The sequence below is a fragment of the Astyanax mexicanus genome, unplaced genomic scaffold (assembly GCF_023375975.1).
Source record: "Astyanax mexicanus isolate ESR-SI-001 unplaced genomic scaffold, AstMex3_surface scaffold_32, whole genome shotgun sequence".
Taxonomy (NCBI): domain Eukaryota; kingdom Metazoa; phylum Chordata; class Actinopteri; order Characiformes; family Acestrorhamphidae; genus Astyanax; species Astyanax mexicanus.
Genome location: NW_026040042.1, coordinates 1,177,080 through 1,197,447, shown reverse-complemented (window position 1 = coordinate 1,197,447; position 20,368 = coordinate 1,177,080). Strand labels below are relative to the sequence as shown.

The window sequence follows — 20,368 nt, the reverse complement described above, 5'->3', positions numbered from 1 at the left end:
ATCTAATCTCTATCTTCATAGAACCGCTAGCAGCAGCGATACATCAAAACACAAACATTAAAGGAATCCAAACACCCAACATGCAACATAAAATCAGTCTATATGCAGGTGATATCTTACTATTTCTACAAAAAACAGTTATTTCAATAAAAGAAACAATCCAAACAATCGGAAATTATTCAAAAATATAAGAGTATTCAATCTATTGGTCAAAATCTGCAGTTCTCCCAATAAACATAAATAAACCTGATGTTAAACTGAAAACACTACCCATCCCCACGTGCACTAATTTACATATCTGGGTGTGAGGGTCTCCCCCAGCTGTCAGAGTTGTTTAAACTCAATTTAAACTCATTAAACTAAATCAATAAGTGATGATCTCCGCCGTTGGACAACACTTCCCCTTTCACTTGCTGGCAGAATTGCTACACTTAAAATGACAGTATTACCAAAAATCAATTATTTATTTTCAATGATTCCCATTCAGCCCCACCCACCTGGTTTCAAACTCTAAATATCACAACAACTGAATATTACTGGAAAAATAAACCACCCAGAATCAAACTCACCACATTACAGAACTCAAAATCACATGGCGGCCTAGAGGCACCAAACTTCCACCATTATTTTCACAAGATAACAAACTCTGTACTCAAACCAACCAGTCATTCACCCATCTGGAACAACCCGGACTTTATCATTGATAAAAACACTAAACTACCCACCTTGAATCGAAAAGGGGATCACACACCTCAAACACATGTATCACAATACCACCTTAATGTCACTACCACAATTAACCCAGAAATACGGCATTGGGAGAACTCAATTTTTACAATACCACCAGTTAAGATCAATCATCTGTTCAAAAATCAACCCAATCACATTAGACCTGCCTTCACCAATTTCAGAATTTCTTAGCATTACTACAACAAATAAAATATTATCCAAAATATATAAAATAATATCTCAATTAAATCTTACTATTAGCTTACCGTGCAAACAATGGGAAGAAGATTTATCATTAACTTCTAATGCCGATTTCTGGGTCCAGGTGTGTAATAATAATCACAACATGATCAAAAACACTAATTTACAACTCATCCAGTATAAAGTTATTCACAGAGTTCACTACACCACACACAAAATGTACAAAATGAGATTCCCAAACTCACCAATTTGTACACACTGTAATCAAAACACAGTTGATAATTATATCCACGCTATGTGGCACTGCACACCCGTTAACCAGCTCTGGAAAGAAGTTATTACCCTCCTATCTCATGTCCTCACCACCCAAATCCACCCAACACCATCACTCTGCCTACTAGGAGACACACCAACCACTAACACAACACCACAAAACAATAGAATAATCTTAATGTCGCGAGTCATCACCAAGAAAATCATCCTCATAAACTGAAAAACAAAAATAACATTAACATCAATCACTGGAAAAATCTACTAACAGACTATCTCTCTCTAGACACTCAGAACCCACCAAAAACACAGATTCAGACCCAATTTGGACATATCTAATTCAAACATTACATTAAATCACATAATAATCCAACACAAGATAAAATGTAGCAAAACTAGCAGTTAAAATTGCACATAAGTTCATGATTCTGTTTTCTGTTTAGCTATATTTTGGTATATATATGTCTATTTCTTTCTTAATTTTAATTTTTTTTTTTGTTTGTTTTTTTGTTTGTTTGTTTGTTTTTTTCTCTCCCTGTAACCCCTTCTGCATCTCACTTCCTCCAACCCTAAACCCCCGAACTATATTAAATGAATAGAGTTATATACAAATGAAACAAATGAAAACCAGACATTGCTTTTGAAGTGTGGTTCAACAGAATCATTTAAAACAATACTAAATAATCTTATTCTAATTTCACTCTCATAAAGAGAAATACACTGAGCAGCATGTTCTCTGTGGAAGTGTTCTATTCTGAGCTCTTTATCAGAAGTACATGCATGTCTGTTTATCTGAATTTAAGTTCAGTGTTAGTTTAATCTGCAGTGTGAGATTCAGCTAAATGAATGATCATGTCTTGCTTTAATAATTGATGAAATAATCACTGAAAATAATCTGTAACCAATTTATTGATAAAGAAATTAGAATTAGTTTGTGTGTGTGGAGGATATGTATATGTATTCATGTGCATATTATTGTTTATAGTAAAGGAAGGGAAACATGTTAAACATTTCTTAAATATGTAAAACATCTTCAGCTTCACTCATTTTAATTCAGTAAATAATAGTATAATATTTTACAGGAACTGTTCTACACAATAGATATATTTACAGTTCACACTGTAAACTGGAGAAACTGGAGTAAGATCATCAAAATACAACAAACAGAGCATCTCACCTTCACACACACACACACACACACAATTAAATAATTAAAACCAGCATCACCTGAATACTTTTGATATTCCAGTATAAATGTGGTCATTTCACAGAGGACAGATACTCCATTAGTAAAGCTGCATCTAATTATTTGTACTTTTTGATCAAAAGATCCTGATCCAATAAAATATTACGATTTTTTTGTCAGTGTTACACCACAAGGTACATTTTTGTCTTAATGGGAACCATTGTTTCATTAGTTACAGTAAAAGAGATAAAAAACTTTTTACATACATTTAATATAATTTTTTCTCAGGGCTTAGATAGAGAATGTATCCTAGTTCAGTAGAGGTGTAGTTGTGAAGTGTAATAAAATGATTTAGTTTGTAAATATTCCTGCATTACTGCATTTTCTCTGCTGTTCTACACTGAACATGAACTGATCTCTACTAGAAAGGTGATGGAACCTATCCTTTATATTCCTATAGTCTATAAGAACCATGTCAGTAGAGCATGTTCTATGTGGAAAAGTGTTCTCTTCTGAGCTCTTTATCAGAAGTACATGCATGTCTGTTTATCTGAATTTTAAGTTCAGTGTTAGTTTAATCTGCAGTGTGTGAGATTCAGCTAAATCATGTCGTGCTTTAATAATTGCTGAAATAATCTCTGAAAAATATGTTAAGCAATTTATTGATAAAAAATTGGAGTTAGTTTGTGTGTGGAGGATATGTATATGTATGCATGTGAGAGGCATTTTAAACCTTTCTTAAATAAGTAAATAATCTTCAGCTTTACTTACTTTAATTCACTCAATAATCGTATAAAATTTCTACATAAACTATTCTACATAATATATATATATATATATTTAATATATATATATATTAGATAGGTAATAGATAAATAATAGATATATTTACACCTCTTCCTAAGGGGTGTGTGTGTGTTTATATGTCAGTGTTTCTAATGGACTATCATTTCTCTCTCAGGCTGTGGGGGTGTAATCTATCAGATAAAAGCTGTGCAGATCTGGCCTCAGCTCTCAGCTCAAACTCCTCAACTCTGAGAGAACTGAACCTGAATAATAATAAACTGCAGGATTCAGGAGTGAAGCTGCTCTCTGCTGGACTGAAGAATCCACACTGTAAACTGGAGACACTGAAGTAAGATCATCAAAATACAACAAACAGAGCATCTCACCTTCACACACACACACACACACACACATACACACAAACACATACACACACACACACACACACACAAACACACATACACACATACACACACACGATCTCTTATGCAAATTATATTAAGCAGGTGTGCTCTGACTATTAGTCTAGATGGAAACAGGGGTCCACGAGCACATAGTGGATTTTTTTTCGCCACCTGTTTTTTTCTTAATCTTTAAAGTGTCTATTTTAAGATTCTGACAGGTAACAGGATGAAATAATGTCCCATGACATTTATTTTTAACCCTTTAATGCATCTATGCTAATTCCGAACCAGAAAAAAATAATGAAGAAAATGGCATAGCTCCTTGAGTTAACAATCTATACAGACAAATGAGCACACTTTTCCATACAATTCTGGACCAAGGAATTTAACGGAGTGGTTATTTTTTTACGTTTTTTACACATTTTGACTTGATTCTGGGAAAAAAAAAATAGCAGAAAATGTTAATTTGCCTGTACGTTTTCACGTTCTACTAAATTCCTGCACACTAAATAAAAACATCCTGAGATTTTTCTTAGTCCTTAAAGTGTCTACTGACAGGTAACAGGACAAAAAATGTCCTGTGGGGCTTATTTTTAACCCTTTACTACACCTATCCCAAATCCGAACCTAAAAAAATATAAAGAAATTGGCATAGCTCCTTCAGTAAAAACCTATACAGTCAAATGAGCACACTTTTCCATACAATTCTGGGCCAAGGAATTCAATAGAATTCTTTTTAAGTTTTTGACACATTTTGACTCAATTCTGGGACAAAAAGATAAAGAATTAGCAGAAAATGTTATGGTTGCCTGTACACTTTTATTTTTTTTTCTACACTTTTCTTCTCCCATTTCTGTTTTATTTATTTCTAATGAGAGAGGTTACTTTATGATCCTGCTTCTTTTCCTAATAGGTTTTTTAGCTGTAATGTTTATAATATTTATTGATCATCCCCATCCAATAAAATATTGAGAAAAATATTTTTAAAAGTTGCAAAACTAAAAGGTTTTGAAGATGTAGCCATGAGATAACCACTCTATTAACAGTGAAACTGTGAGAATTTTTATTCAAAGAGAAGTTTTCTTAGTTACAGTAAAGGTAAACTTAAATATGTGCACACTGGAACAAAATCGTTGGTACACTTCAGTTAAAATAAGATAAAAACACAGTAGTTGCAATTCATATAGCCACAATGTTGATACAGTTGCAACAAACAGTATATGAACCCTTTGGGATTACTTAGATTTCTGCATAAATTGGTCGTTGAATGTGTTCTGATCTTCATCTAAGTCACAACAATAAACAAACACAGTCTGCTTAAACTAATACCACACAAAAATGATATGTTTGCATGGTTTTATTGAGCACAACATGTTAACATTCACAGTGAGAGGGGAAAAGTATGTGAACCCCTAGGCTAATGAATTTTCTAAGAGCTAATTGGAGGCAGGATGTGATGAGATTGGATGTGTTGGTTAAAGCTGCCCTGCCCTATAAAAACACACCAGTTTTGAGTTTGCTGTTGTTAAGAAGCATTACTTGATGTAAATCATGCCTCACACAAAAGAGCTCTCAGAAGACCTACGTTCAAGAATTCCTCAAGAATGAGGAAACCATTAAACAAGAATGGAGTTCATGGGAGGAAACCACGGAGGAAGCTACGAAAAAACATTGCTGCACATTTGAACTTTGCAAAAGAGCACCTGGATGCTCCACAGCAGTACTGGCTAAATATACTGTGGACAGATTAAACCAAATTTGAGTTGTTTGGAAGGAACACACAATGTTATGTATGGAGAAAAAAGGCACAGCATTTCCCCAGTTTACCAAGACATTTTGCAGGAAAACTTAAGACCATCTGTCCGCCAACTGAACCTCAACAGAGGATGGATGATGCAACAGGACAGCGACCCAAAACATAGAAACAAATCAACAATCGAACGGTTTCTACAGAAGAAAATACGCCTTCTGGAGAGTCCTGACCTCAACCCAATAGAGATGCTGTGGTATCATGACCTCAAGAGGGCGATTCACACCAGATATCCCAAGAATATTACAGCTGAACTGAAACAGTTTAGTGAAGAGGAATGATCCAGAATTCCTCCTGATCGTTCTGCAGGTCTGATCTGCAGCTACAGGAAACGATTGGTTGAGGTTTTTGCTGCCAAAGGAGGATCAACCAGTTATTAAATCCAAAGGTTCACATAGTTTTTCTACCCTCACTGTGAATGTTAACATGTTGTGTTCAATAAAACCATGCAAACATATTTTTTGTGTGGTATTAGTTTAAGCAGAGTGTGTTTGTCTATTGTTGTGACTTAGATGAAGATCAGAACACATTTAATGACCAATTTATGCAGAAATCCAAGTATAATCCCAAAAGGTTCACAAACTTTTTCTTACAACTGTATATCTTTAAACTGAAAAAAGTAATAAACGTAAAAATACTAAACCTAATGAAAATCAGACATTAGATTATTTAGAGACAGGCTGATGACGCTGTAACGCTACCCTCTCACAAGACAGAGCAAGACAAGACAGAGCAAGATGGCAGCCCACAGTGACTAACCAAAACAAACATTGGAAGCTTCCGAATACGTATACTTTTTTTCTCTTCAAATAAAAAACAAACAAACACAAAACCAAAACCTGTAAGCGCTAGAAGAACTCATTGAGGAGTACTACCACCTGTTCTGCAGCATGAGCTCGGACAAAAAAGAAAAAATGAGGTCAACTCCTACCTCTAAAAGACCACGTCCTCCCAGCTCACCTGGAGACTCGGAGGGACAGGAGTCCCCGTCCCACACAGAGGTTCATGAAATCCTCATCTCCATCGACTCCAAGCTCACTACTATGGATACGAGGATCTCACTAGTGGAGATCCTGCATAAAGAGTTCCAGGCGCTGCGTGAAAACCTGGAGTTCAGCCAGGAGCAGGTCACGTCTCTGGCAAAGGAGAAAAAAACGCTACAGGATAATATAAACACCATCACAAACCAACTCTCATCTGTTCTCAAGGAAAACAAGGAAATGAAACGGACAATACTCAACTTACAAACTCACAGTATGAGGAACAATGTTGTGTTTTTTTCGGGATCCCCAAAACCCACCCACCTGAAACAGCCAACATCATAACCTTTCACCGTGTGCACCGCATGGGGGGAATAAACTCACAATACAAACGCCCCAGACCCATTGTAGCAAAAGTGGAACACTATAAACACAAACAATATTCAGCAAAGGAAAGAACTGAAAAAAACAAATGTACAGCATTAACGACTGGTACCCCCGAGAAATACTCAAAAGACAGAAAAAAACTTCTCACCGTAAGAAAACAGCTCATACAAAATGGAAAAAGGGCAGTTCTTCTTAGATAAACTCTATGTAGATGTTCAGCTGTACAGAGATAAGGAAATCACGCCCTGGCTGTACTGATGCCGGTTGGGTGCTCATTAATGGAGACGCACCACAGCTGTTTACCTGACTGCGCACCACAGATCTATCTATCTCTCTATCTATCTATCTATCTATCTATCTATCTATCTAGACAATTACATATACTTTAATAAGAAATATACATGCAAATATATATATACTAATAATATACTTAAGAATACTGTATGAATATGTATTTATAACTATCCATCACTACATTACACTCGTCTACACTGCACTTTTCTTTATGCATAAAACAGGAAAACAACACCGCACTACCCTGTTCATGCCTACACTAATCTTTATCTCTTACCTGAGATAAAATTACATCTGCCTGAACAGAAACATGAACATCACCACACTATCATCTACAAACTATCTGACACCCACCAACACTCCAATATGCAACAATTAAAATTTATTACATGGAACATACATGGAATCGGCTCCCAAGAGAAAAAAACTAAAATACTCCTCCATCTCAGCCGTTTAAAAGCAGATATATACCTTCTACAAGAAACTCACCTAACAGAATCAGATCAACATAAACTGAAATCAGTAGAACACAATCATATATTTACAGCCAATTATAACTCTAGACAAAGAGGTGTAGCCATTTTAATACATACCAAAATCACATCCACACACAATACTACAATCACAGACCCAGATGAAAGATTTATCATCATAAATATCACCATTAACAACCACACTTTTACCATTGCTAACATCTACAGACCAAATATTGACAATCCCTCATTTTTTCATGACTTTTTTACACAAATTTCCTCACTATCTAACTCTTCAATTATAATCGTAGGCGATTTTAATACAGTTCATCTTTTAGATTAATATAGATTCATCTTTTGACCGATCAGCTCATACTCAGAACACACGCAACTGGAATTCCACTGATATAATAAAACAGTACATGCAGGATTTTGGTCTTGGTGATGGGTGGCGACAAAATCATCCAACAACCAAAGAATTCACATTTTTACTCAGCAGTACATAAATCATATTCACACATTGATTATTTACTAATTAGTAATTCAATTTTGTCAAACATTGTACATATATAAATTCACCCTATCACAATAAGTGACCATGCACCTGTCTCAATGATATGGAATTCAAACACTGAATACATTCTGAAAATATTTAGCAAATCTCATTAAGCTTAATAAAGAAAAACATATTTTTCCAACCATAAAAAACTCAGCAGGGAAAATAGTACAGATACCTGATGAAATTAACGACACCTTTAAAGATTTTTAAAAATGTTTATTCATCAGGCAATGAAACCAACTTAGACGAAATCAGTAACTTTCTGGACCACATCAAACTGCCTAAATTAACCAAAAACCAAAAACATACACTTGAAAAATCATTATCTCCAGAAGAATTCTACAAAGCCCTAAAACACATTCCTAACAATAAAGCACCAGGACCTGACGGATTCCCTGCTGAGTTTTATAAACACTTTTGGTCATCCCTATCTCAACTGTTTTACAGAATGATATCAGAAATTAAACAAAATGCAAAACTACCAACAAACATGAATACTGCAATCATCTCCCTTCACCTTAAACCAAACAAAGACCCTACCCTACCATCCAGCTACAGACCATTATCATTAATAAATACAGACACAAGAATAATCAGCAAGGCTCTAGATAACAGAACAGGAACAATAATCCATAATTTAATACATCCTGATCAAACTGGATTTCTCAAGGGTCGACATTCATCCACCAATATGAGCAGATTAGTGAACATAATAGATTACACCTCTCACCAGAACATACCAACAGCAGTTGTAACCCTGGATGCAGAGAAAGCCTTTGATAGAGTGAACTGGAAACTCTTATTCACCACACTGCACAAACTCGGGTTTGGAGAATCATTTATTAATTGGATACAGATTTTATACACTGCACCTAAGGCCACAGTCAACACCAATGGGGTAATATCTCAACCTTTCACACTACACCGGGGGACTAGACAAGGATGCTGTCAGCCCGCCGACTCCACCCTCTCCTGCCCAACAGCGCTTGGCTTCACCGTAGTTTTAATCACCGGCCCCACCCTGAGCACCTGAACTCTATTACCAGCTCTATAAAGGAGCTCCAGTTAAGAGACTCTCTGCGAAGTCTTAGCATTTCATTTGAACTCTAAGCTCTGAGCATTATATTCGTATTGTTTTTCTGGTAGTCTGACCTCTAGCCTTGTTTATTTACTTCGTCTCAGCCTTTTCCTCTGATAACCCTGTTTGCCTGTGATTCGACCCGTGCCTGTCTTTTGGATTGTTTATTTGAATGAACCCAGTCTGCATCTGCATTCAGTCTTTTTACCTGTTTATGGAGACAGATGCTCACTCTCTCCTTATCTAATCTCTATCTTCATAGAACCGCTAGCAGCAGCGATACATCAAAACACAAACATTAAAGGAATCCAAACACCCAACATGCAACATAAAATCAGTCTATATGCAGATGATATCTTACTATTTCTACAAAAAACAGTTATTTCAATAAAAGAAACAATCCAAACAATCGGAAATTATTCAAAAATATAAGAATATTCAATCTATTGGTCAAAATCTGCAGTTCTCCCAATAAACATAAATAAACCTGATGTTAAACTGAAAACACTACCCACCCCCATGTGCACTAATTCACATATCTGAGTGTGAGGGTCTCCCCCCAGCTGTCAGAGTTGTTCAAACTCAATTTAAACTCATTAAACTAAATCAATAAGTGATGATCTCCGCCGTTGGACAACACTTCCCCTTTCACTTGCTGGCAGAATTGCTACAATTGAAATAACAGAATTAACAAAAATCAATTATTTATTTTCAATGATTCCCATTCAGCCCCACCCACCTGGTTTCAAACTCTAAATACCACAACAACTGAATATTACTGGAAAAATAAACCACCCAGAATCAAACTCACCACATTACAGAACTCAAAATCACATGGCGGCCTAGAGGCACCAAACTTCCACCATTATTTTCACAAGATAACAAACTCTGTACTCACACCAACCAGACATTCACCCATCTGGAACAACCCGGACTTTATCATTGATAAAAACACTAAACTACCCACCTTGAATCGAAAAGGGATCACACACCTCAAACACATGTATCACAATACCACCTTAATGTCACTACCACAATTAACCCAGAAATACGGCATTGGGAGAACTCAATTTTTACAATATCACCAGTTAAGATCAATCATCTGTTCAAAAATCACCCCAATCACATTAGACCTGCCTACACCAATTTCAGAATTTCTTAGAATTACTATAACAAATAAATATTATCCAAAATATATAAAATAATATCTCAATTGAATCTTACTATTAGCTTACCGTGCAAACAATGGGAAGAAGATTTATCATTAACTTCTAATGCCGATTTCTGCCTCTAGGTGTGTAATAAAAATCACAACATGATCAGAAACACTAATTTACAACTCATCCAGTATAAAGTTATTCTCAGAGTTCACTACATCACACACAAAATGTATAAAATGGGATTCACTATCTCACCAATTTGTACACAGTGCAATCAAAACACAGTCGATAATTATATCCACGCTATGTGGCACTGCACACCCGTTAACCAGTTCTGGAAAGAAGTTATTACCCTCCTATCTCATGCCCTCAACACCCAAATCCACCCAACACCATCACTCTGCCTACTAGGAGACACACCAACCACTAACACAACACCACAAAACAATAGAATAATCTTAATGTCACGAGTCATCACCAAGAAAATCATCCTCATAAACTGAAAAACAAAAATAACATTAACATCAATCACTGGAAAAATCTACTAACAGACTATCTCTCTCTAGACACTCAGAACCCACCAAAAACACAGATTCAGACCCAATTTGGACACATCTAATTCAAACATTACAGTAAATCACAATAATCCCACAAAAGATAAACTGTAGCAAAATCATTCTTTAAAATCCCACATAACTTCATTATTCTGTTTTCTGTTTAGCTATATTTTGGTATATATATGTATGTATCTTTCTTTCCTTTTTTTCTCTTTTCTTTTTCTTTTCTTTTTTTGTTTTTGTTTGTTTGTTTTTTTTCTCCCCCTGTAACCCCTTCTGCATCTCACTCCCTCCAACCCTGAACCCCCCAACTATATTAAATGTATATATGTATATATAAATTAAACAAATAAATGAATAAACATTAAAGTATTAATAGTCCTCTGAAGAAGGGGGTGGTGGTGGGTCAAAAAAAAGAAAATCAGACATTGCTTTTGAAGTGTGTTTCAACAGAATCATTTAAACCCTAAACTAATAAAACTACCTCTGACCATGTGCACATAAATATAGATCTCTCACTTAACAATACTAAATAATCTTATTCTAATTTCACCCTCATAAAGAGAAATACACTGAGCAGCATGTTCTCTGTGGGAAAGTGTTCTATTCTGAGCTCTTTATCAGAAGTACATGCATGTCTGTTTATCTGAATTTAAGTTCAGTGTTAGTTTAATCTGCAGTGTGTGAGATTCAGCTAAATGAATGATCATGTCTTGCTTTAATAATTGATGGAATAATCACTGAAAATTTTCTGACCAACCAATTTATTGATAAAGAAATTAGAGTTAGTTTGTGTGTGTGGAGGATATGTATATGTATTCATGTGCATATTATTGTTTATAGTAAAGGAAGGGAAACATGTTAAACATTTCTTAAATATGTAAAACATCTTCAGCTTCACTCATTTTAATTCAGTAAATAATAGTGTAATATTTTTACATGAACTGTTCTACACAATATATATATATTTACTAGAAAAATATAAAAAAGGCTTGTATACCTATTATGGGATAAAGCATAATTATCTCAAATATATACTAATAGGGGGGTGTGTGTTTATATGTCAGTGTTTCTAATGGATTATCATTTCTCTCTCAGGCTGGCTGGGTGTAATCTATCAGATAAAAGCTGTGCAGATCTGGCCTCAGTTCTCAGCTCAAACTCCTCAACTCTGAGAGAACTGGACCTGGGTGTTAATGAACTGCAGGATTCAGGAGTGAAGCTGCTCTCTGCTGGACTGAAGAATCCACACTGTAAACTGGAGACACTGAAGTAAGATCATCAAAATACAACAAACAGCATCTCACCTTCACACACACATACACACACACACACACACACACACACACACACACACTCACATACACATACACACACACACACACACACACACACTCACATACACATACACACACGCACACACACACACACACATACACGCACACACACACACACACACGCACACACACACACACACACACACACACACACACACATACACACACACGCGCACACACACACACACACACACACACACACACACATACACACACACACACACTCACAGCCACGAGTGTCCTCCATCATATCAGAGTGATTTCACTGCAAAAACTATATATATTTATTTGTTTACAGTTATTCAAAATGTCCGCCGAGTCAATTTCCCCCGGTGGAATGGCCACTAGGGGGCGTGTGGAAAGGGGTTAATTCGTTGCTGCCAACTGGGGTGGCAGCAGGAGTGGCAAGGCTTTCTTTTAGGGTGGCAGCTGCCCTTTACCACCCCAGTAGATCCACCCCTGCTTTTAACTATTACGCAGCAATCTGAGTAAAAATCATCCATTAAAAAGCAGCTCAATGTTTCTTATTTCCTTATAGTTACACACCTCTCAGTAAAATAAGCTGCGTATACTCACACCATTCTGGGTAGTGGTCAGAACCACTACCCACAGTCTGTACCAGTGTGTGGAGGTGGTGTGTAGAATGATCATCAGTCCTCTGCACAGTGTTCCCCCGAGCCATCGCTGAACCATTGCTTCATCAACTCTCTATAGAATATGCTGAAAACCTCCACAATCACACTCACACACAGTATTAGAAATGCAGAAACTGCTCATAGAGAAAAGTCACTCTGAACTTTACATTTTCATCAGACTGACTGTGTGGTGATTTCTCTAAACAAACACTCATACTGCCTGCTGATGTTCAGAAAGAGAGTGTGTGTGTGTGTGTGTGTGTGTGTGTGTGTGTGTTGTGGTGTTGTTATCACATCTCCTTTGATGTTTAAGATATTTTGACACCAAGTGATGAAGTGTTTCTGTTATTTTGTCCTATTCTTTTTGTCTTAAGGTGTGTAACAGTACAGGCCGTCATTGTGAACATGCACCAGTACCGTCTTTGTGCTGTGGTTAGATAGAAACCTGTTTTATTGTTTTAGTATATTTTTAAATAATCATTCACGCTGTGAAGGTGAGTTATCCACTAATTTACTGAAACAGAAATGCTATTATATTTTGTATTGTGTTTATAAATGATGTAAAGTAAGAGTGTAGGAGCGGGTTTGATATTGGGGGAGACACATTTGCTAATATGAACCAAAGCCCAGCCTATAGTGTCCTAGAACAACATCTTTTAATCACAAATAATCCCTTTTTTGTATTCTGTTTATTATTAGTTACATCCAAGTAAAGGTGACTTTACAACCTAAACACATTACATTAATGTTGTTTGAAAAAAATATGCGTGAAATGTCAGGACATGTGGTCTTACTGTGGTGTTACTGTAAACTACAAATGAACAGAAGTCAGGTTTGATCAATGATTCTTAACCCTGTTCCTGCATATTCTACTGCATATTCCCACTGTTCTCCATATTCTAGAGCTTTCTCTGCTTTAAAGGTACTTTAATAAAGTAAGTGGTGGTATGATGTGTTTAATACTCTGCTGGATATACATAATGAATGATTTAGGCTCCATTAGGGGCTAAGGGATTTTAACAGGTAAACTCAATAAAGGTTTGTTTATTAGCTGATTAGTTGGATCTGGTGGAAAACACACAATTTTAGGGCAGAGATCAGGGTTAAGAAACTGCTTTAAACTACCAACATAAAGTACTGTACTAAATTCTGGCTATCCTCTACATCCAGCTTCTAGATATCTAGTTATTTAAATGAATTGTTGTTCATTATAGCTTACAATAAGTCCTGAGATCTTAAATTAATAAACACAGTTTGAAAATGAAATAGTGATCAGCTGATCAGATACATCAGGGCAAGATGAACATTACATATATAGTTTATTTTTTCTTAAACCTTAACTCCCTATCTATCTAATTCCAAAGTTAAGCTAACTGACTAACACAGCTGCAGTTTATTAATCACACAGTGGGTTTGATCTGTGTGTTTTGATTCAGAGACGTGTCTTTTTAACCAGCTATCAGAAACAGTGTCTCCACAGTTTACATGGTTAGCTCCTTTACCTTTCTTTTAGAAAAATCTCCGTATATCCAGATCTGTTTTAACATCAGCTGATTCTGTACCCTGCTTCTAAATCTCACAGCGAGGGGGAGGGGCTTCCCTCCAACCAGCACACTGACTCGCCTCTGCGCCGCAAAACCAGCAAGCTGATTGGCTGTTTCTACTGAGAGGCAGAACTTAATTCCTTAACCAGCTCTGTGATTGGCGCTAAGAGATTTCCCATTCACACAGTGGTCACTGACTCCTCATTAATAGCACAGCTGAGCTGAGTGAAACGATATCATTTTTGGGGGGGACAAATCCACCTGTTTCTAATATTGGGTGAGACATGTCCCACTCATTCCCCCGGTTCCTACACCAATGATGTAAAGGGTGGGTTTGTGCTGCTGTGTGTTCACGTGTGTGGAGTAAACAGGAACAGATATTATTTGTATTCTGGAGGTTACAGCACTGTGTATTCCTCACACTATGGTATAATAATCCCACCTGGAACAAAAAAAATCTCAGATATATATTTGCCCTAGTGCTGGACGATATGGCCAATATTTATATCACAATATGTTCCTTAATTTCGGTCGATACGATATAATTTCCATATCGATATAAATACTTTGAAGGCCTCAGAAAAACTGCTAGGAATAAATTTAATGCAACGGAAATCTGTATCTTCTTATTCTTTTGTAAACAAATTTAACAGATCAAAATAAAAGTGCTTCAACCTGGAGAATGCAAAAAGCCTTCATACACATAAAAGGAACATGATATCCCCATAAAATAATCAAACCTATAGGCTTTATCATCTATAAATAACTCCGTTACAACATAAACTACAAAATCGCTTCAGCCAGAATAAGGAAAATATTGCATGTAGCGGAACCGCTCCGTTAGGGTCGGTTTGGCTTCATCGCGGAACATTTTAGATGCAGAGTGGAGCGGATCCTAGCCTAGCCTAGCCGAGCCTATCTGGCTACGTGCCTGTGTGATTGTCATCATGCATTGACGTAGCCCGGCTACGGAGGCTGATTGTGTTCAGCTCTGCAGTGAAACGCCTGTCCGTGACAGATTCTGTAAATAATACATATATACATAATACATATCGATAAGCGTTTGCACAGTGTTGTTTTAATGGGGCTTTTTCCTGTTAAAATCTGCCATCTACAGGCGGCCGCATGTAACTGCAGCAAGCATGCTGGTGAAAAAGAAGCCAAATTCGGCCTCATGCTCAATTTAACTGAAAACAACAATATTATATAATTTAATAATTATGTATATGTAAAATAAATGATTAGCATTAACTTATGAACTGTAAACAGCTGTTGTTCAGCCTGGTTAGCTCGGTCAGGACGGCCAGGACGGATGAACTGGCCGAACTCCAGCATTACATATAGCGCCAGAGGCTCCAGCTGATGACGTTAATCCTCCATAACCCCCTTTTCCAATTTGGCCACGCCCCCCTCCTCTTCCCCTGACCTCACATCAAAAAGAGGTCAAAATAGACTTGCAAACAAAACGAATGAACACAAAAAAAGGAATGTATTGCAAAAAGAAAAATGGAACGCCAAGTGTTGTTGCAAAAGATTTATCCTAAAAAACATTAATAGTGAAAAAAGGTAATTTATGTTCTTTTCTTTGTTTGCAATATCAGATTATTAAGCAACTTGTGGACATTTTTTTCGTAATTGTTTTATTAAGACCCCAATTTGACTCCTCAACTCTGAGGGAACTGAACCTGAGTAATAATGAACTGCAGGATTCAGGAGTAAAGCTGTAGTAGTATCTGTAACACTATAGGAGAGAATTTTCTTCCTCACAAAGTAACAGAATGATTTATTTATTCGTCTTTAAATCTTGTGAGTCACAGGATTCTCCTGCATATTGATAGTGTCTCCCTGACAACCACAAATCATGTACATTATCCTGTAAATCAGTATATCGAGCTGCTCATGATCATTTTTGGACAACAGAGCGAGAGAGGGATGAACATTCAGGTCTCTTCTTGAGCTCAGTGGAACTATCAGTGTTCTCTGTGGGTGGAATTTACACTGCTCTCTTTGGCAGTGTTTAATGTAGTTCTACAGGTCAATGGCAGAGGGTTGGAATGCAGGGTATATAAAATCCAATACTAATGCCTGTCTTACCCTGTGTTTGCCTATATGATGTTAATGACTGCAAGACATGTTAATATACGTTTACAGGTCTGATTCTTTCACAGGTATATTTAAGCTTATTTATACTTGCTCCTACAACATTGTTAGGAGCTAGTGGGGGTTGGGTGTATGGGGGGGTCTTTACACTCCTAGTGTGTGAATATAACTGTACACTCAACTGTTGTACTTTTCACTCCTTCTCTCTGCAGGCTGATGAACTGCAGTATTACAGGAGAAGGCTGTGCTGCTTTAGCTTCAGCTCTGAAATCAAACCCCTCACACCTGAGAGAGCTGCATCTGATCTCCAATAATCCAGGAGAGTCAGGAAAGAAGCTGCTCTCTGATCTACAGAAGGATCCTCACTTTAAACTGGAGAAACTATAGTGAGTTACTGAATTACTGTCTCTGAAACACACACACACACACACACACACACACACACAATTGATGGTTTTAGAGTTGGGTTTAAGTTAACTTGTTAAGGTAATATTGTATACAGTGTACTGGTAGAATGCTACCCAAATGCACCAATTAATGGTGATTTTGATTTGATGAAATAAAAACAGTATGTTTGGGTTATAACTGAGTTCATGGTTGGGCAGTGTTGCTAAGCTACCATTGTTTGTAGCTGAGAGTCAGGTGGGTAACATCACAGCATGACCAAGAACTTCCTGTTTTTTAAAGGGAGGAGGTGTTTGATTGACCTGCAGAACAAACCAGATCAGAGCGTTATTTTAGTGACGTTTAGGGTGAAAACAGACCTGTGTGAAACAGAGTGTGTTACTGTGGTTCACAGTCACTGGAAATATTGTATCAACTTCAATCAAACCTGTTTAACTTTTAAACACAGGATGAACTTCACAGCCTTTTCTCAGTGCAGTGAGAATATATTACTCTCTAAGACTCATTATTGCGACTCTGTGTAGAGAAGCAGCACAATATTAAACTTTTATCTTAATTAACAAACCATATAAAAGTAATATAGTTTTATCAGACACTTTATTAACCATATAGAAAAGGGGGTAATGTATTCAGTATATAATTTATAATTAATCATATAATTCATTGTTAATTTAGTAATTTTAATAAAAAAATAACCCAAAGTCTCCATCTCTACAGTGTAGAGTGTGAAGTGTTTGGTATGTGAGTGTGTGGTTTTATAGGATTAAGCTGTAGTTTGTTTGATGAAGCTGTTCTGAATCACCTTGTGTGTGGAACTGTGCTCAGTGAGTTTCAGTCAGACAGAGAATGAGAGTTTTAGATTTAGAGGATTTTATACAATTTCTGTTGCTTGTGGATGTTTTCACAATCTAATAAGGTGAGTGCTGACTGTAAGTGTGTGTTCATGTCTGATCATTCTGTTCTGTTTTCTGCTTTCCAGCTTCTGAAAACCTGACCTGCTCTTATTGGCCAATCTGGGCTCTTCATCAGCTCTTCATTCAGCACTTCTGTGGAGTTTAGAAGCTTCCAAAATGTTCATATGAGCTGAAGTGAGATCCGGCTGTTCAGCAGCTGGAATAGCTGAACTAAACAGTAACAGATCATTATCAGAACAGCTCTAATCTTCTTATCAGAGTGGAAATAGAACCTTGTTGATTTCTATATTGTGGAGTTTAGTAGGAAAGTGGGAGTCTTGTCTGTCAAAAACTGAAATTTTCACAGATGATATTTTGGTTCCAGAAGATTCTTAATTCCTACTGAAAGTCAGTGAGAGGTAGAGCAGCATTTTCAGACTCTTGGGTAAATACCCCGAGCTCTAAATCATTGGCTGTGCTAAAATGTGGTGTGGAATCTGGTTTAGAGAGATCTGAATCTACACATACAGTATAGTACACTTTTATATTCTGTATAGCAGGCAGAGCAGTGAGGGTTAACCAGTCGACAGTGATCAGTTCAGCACTGTCTTTTACTTTTATCATGTTGTTTAAATCAATTAGAAATGTGTGGAAACCTTCATAAACTGTATAAACTCTATCCAAACTCATTATTTTAACTTTTACAGAGCCTTAAAATGTGTTTTGTTTCCTTTTAAGCACTTCTAACCAGAAACAGGAGCTGGAAATTTTCTATATACATTAAATAACTTGTATTTTGTTTAACAGTGTTTATCTGCATTTTCCCTGTAAAATAAGTAAATAAATACATATATAAATGAAATGTATTGACTCCATAGAGGTTAATCAAACCAACAATGTTTGTCTTCATTTTCTGAGTCGGAGTTTATTCTGTTGTGTTTAATTATGAAACATATGAAAGGTTTTATTGAGGTGTGAAGACTGGTATCTGTTTCTCCTCCACAGTATGAACTGTCTGTAAGGTGTAGTAGGGCTGGTAAGGGACTGTATGTAAAATAGTCCATTGGCTCCATCTGGTGGGTTTAGGTGTTCCTGCCGGTGGGAAGTGAATTATTGGGAATCGGTCTGCAGTGATTAATTTATGTATTTATTTATTTATTTATATTCACTTGTATTAGCAGGGTGTTAACAGGGTGAGTGGATATTAAAAATATTGATTAATAAAAATTAAGGTAAATTATTGGCAGCATGTCTGGCCATGATCTATAAGCGGTCACTTCCGTTTGGGTAAAGAAACAGGCCTTGTGATATTTTACTGATTCAGCCGTGATTCATCCCAGGAATCAGAAGCAGGTTTCCCCCTTGGATAATGGTTTGGTGATCCAGTGAGTACTGGAACTGATGGTGGTTTGATTCTGTAGAGACTGCTGAGAAGATCATCAGGACTCCACTGCCCTCTCTGCAGAACATCTACCACCAGAGAGTCCTCAGGAGAGCTGCCTCCATCCTTAAAGACTCTACCCACCCCCAGCATGGACTGTTCACACTTCTGCCTTCAGGCCGAAGGTATAGAAGAGTGAAATGCAAAACCAGCAGGTTAAAGAACAGGTTCTTCCCCACTGCCATCAGACTCCTCAACCTACCTCAGAAATGACCTGCACCTTACTCTCTACATGTTAACACATCACTGACATTTCTCTGAGACGCATGTTCACTTTACTGCAACAAGGTTTCTAATTGCACTACTGAACCTTTTACACTTTTCTCACATCTTACTGCTGTAGATAATCATGTTCTTACTAGTGTATAATATATAATATCCATATCACATATTACTGTAATCATGTACATATTGCAATTATTGAAGTAAATTTAACACCAATTTAAGACTTATATACTGTATTTAGTTAGTTTATTATTTCTTGCTTTATTATATTTTTCTACTTTTTTCTTTGTTGTTTACTTGGTGAGAAGCGAAGAAAGAATATAATTGCACGAGGAAACTTGTTTTCTTACTGTGCAGATGAGAATAGTAAATCTGATTGTTTCATTGGAGTTGTTTAGTGTAATATATCTGCTGGTTTGTGAATGTGTATATTGATCTTAATTAGTGATTATTAATTATATAATAGTATTAATGGTGAGTTATGTGCTTTAATTTTAGTATAGACTGATTGCACTTTCCAGTCATCAGCGTCTATATGTGTTGGAGTGTATCTCACAGTAATTAGGAAGGTGTTCTAACTTGATTCCTCCTGACTCTGAAAGTCCTTTGAGTCTAGGCTGGTTATAGTTTGAATGTGGATATGTAGGTATGTGTAGGAATAAATAATAGTGATTGTGTTTATAGATTAACAGGTATATTTGAATTGGCACTGGAAAGAGTACTAACTATAATTGTGTGTTTTTATTTTATTTTATTTTTAATACATTAGTTTCTACAAAGGACTGTCCTGTTTAGAACAGGGGGTTAATGGAGATGTTTTAAGTATTCTAAACTGACTGAAGATTAAAAGTTTTGTATTGTTTGTTTGTTGCAGTGGGACTGGGGCTTGTTGGCTGTGCGCCGCTGTTTTTCCT

General features: G+C 36.5%; 2 protein-coding genes across 2 annotated transcripts in view; both read left to right on the top strand.

The window, feature by feature from the left end:
- LOC111189666 (NLR family CARD domain-containing protein 3-like) overlaps positions 1-20,368 on the top strand; it is a 273,888-nt gene that overhangs the window by 47,216 nt on the left and 206,304 nt on the right. The window lies entirely within an intron of this gene.
- Positions 11,927-18,650, top strand: LOC125789914 (ribonuclease inhibitor-like). The gene is made up of 3 exons (XM_049473013.1): positions 11,927-12,146; positions 16,703-16,876; positions 17,875-18,650. Exons 1-3 carry the CDS (start codon positions 11,935-11,937, stop codon positions 17,879-17,881), a joined length of 393 nt encoding a protein of 130 aa, XP_049328970.1. The 5' UTR covers positions 11,927-11,934; the 3' UTR covers positions 17,882-18,650.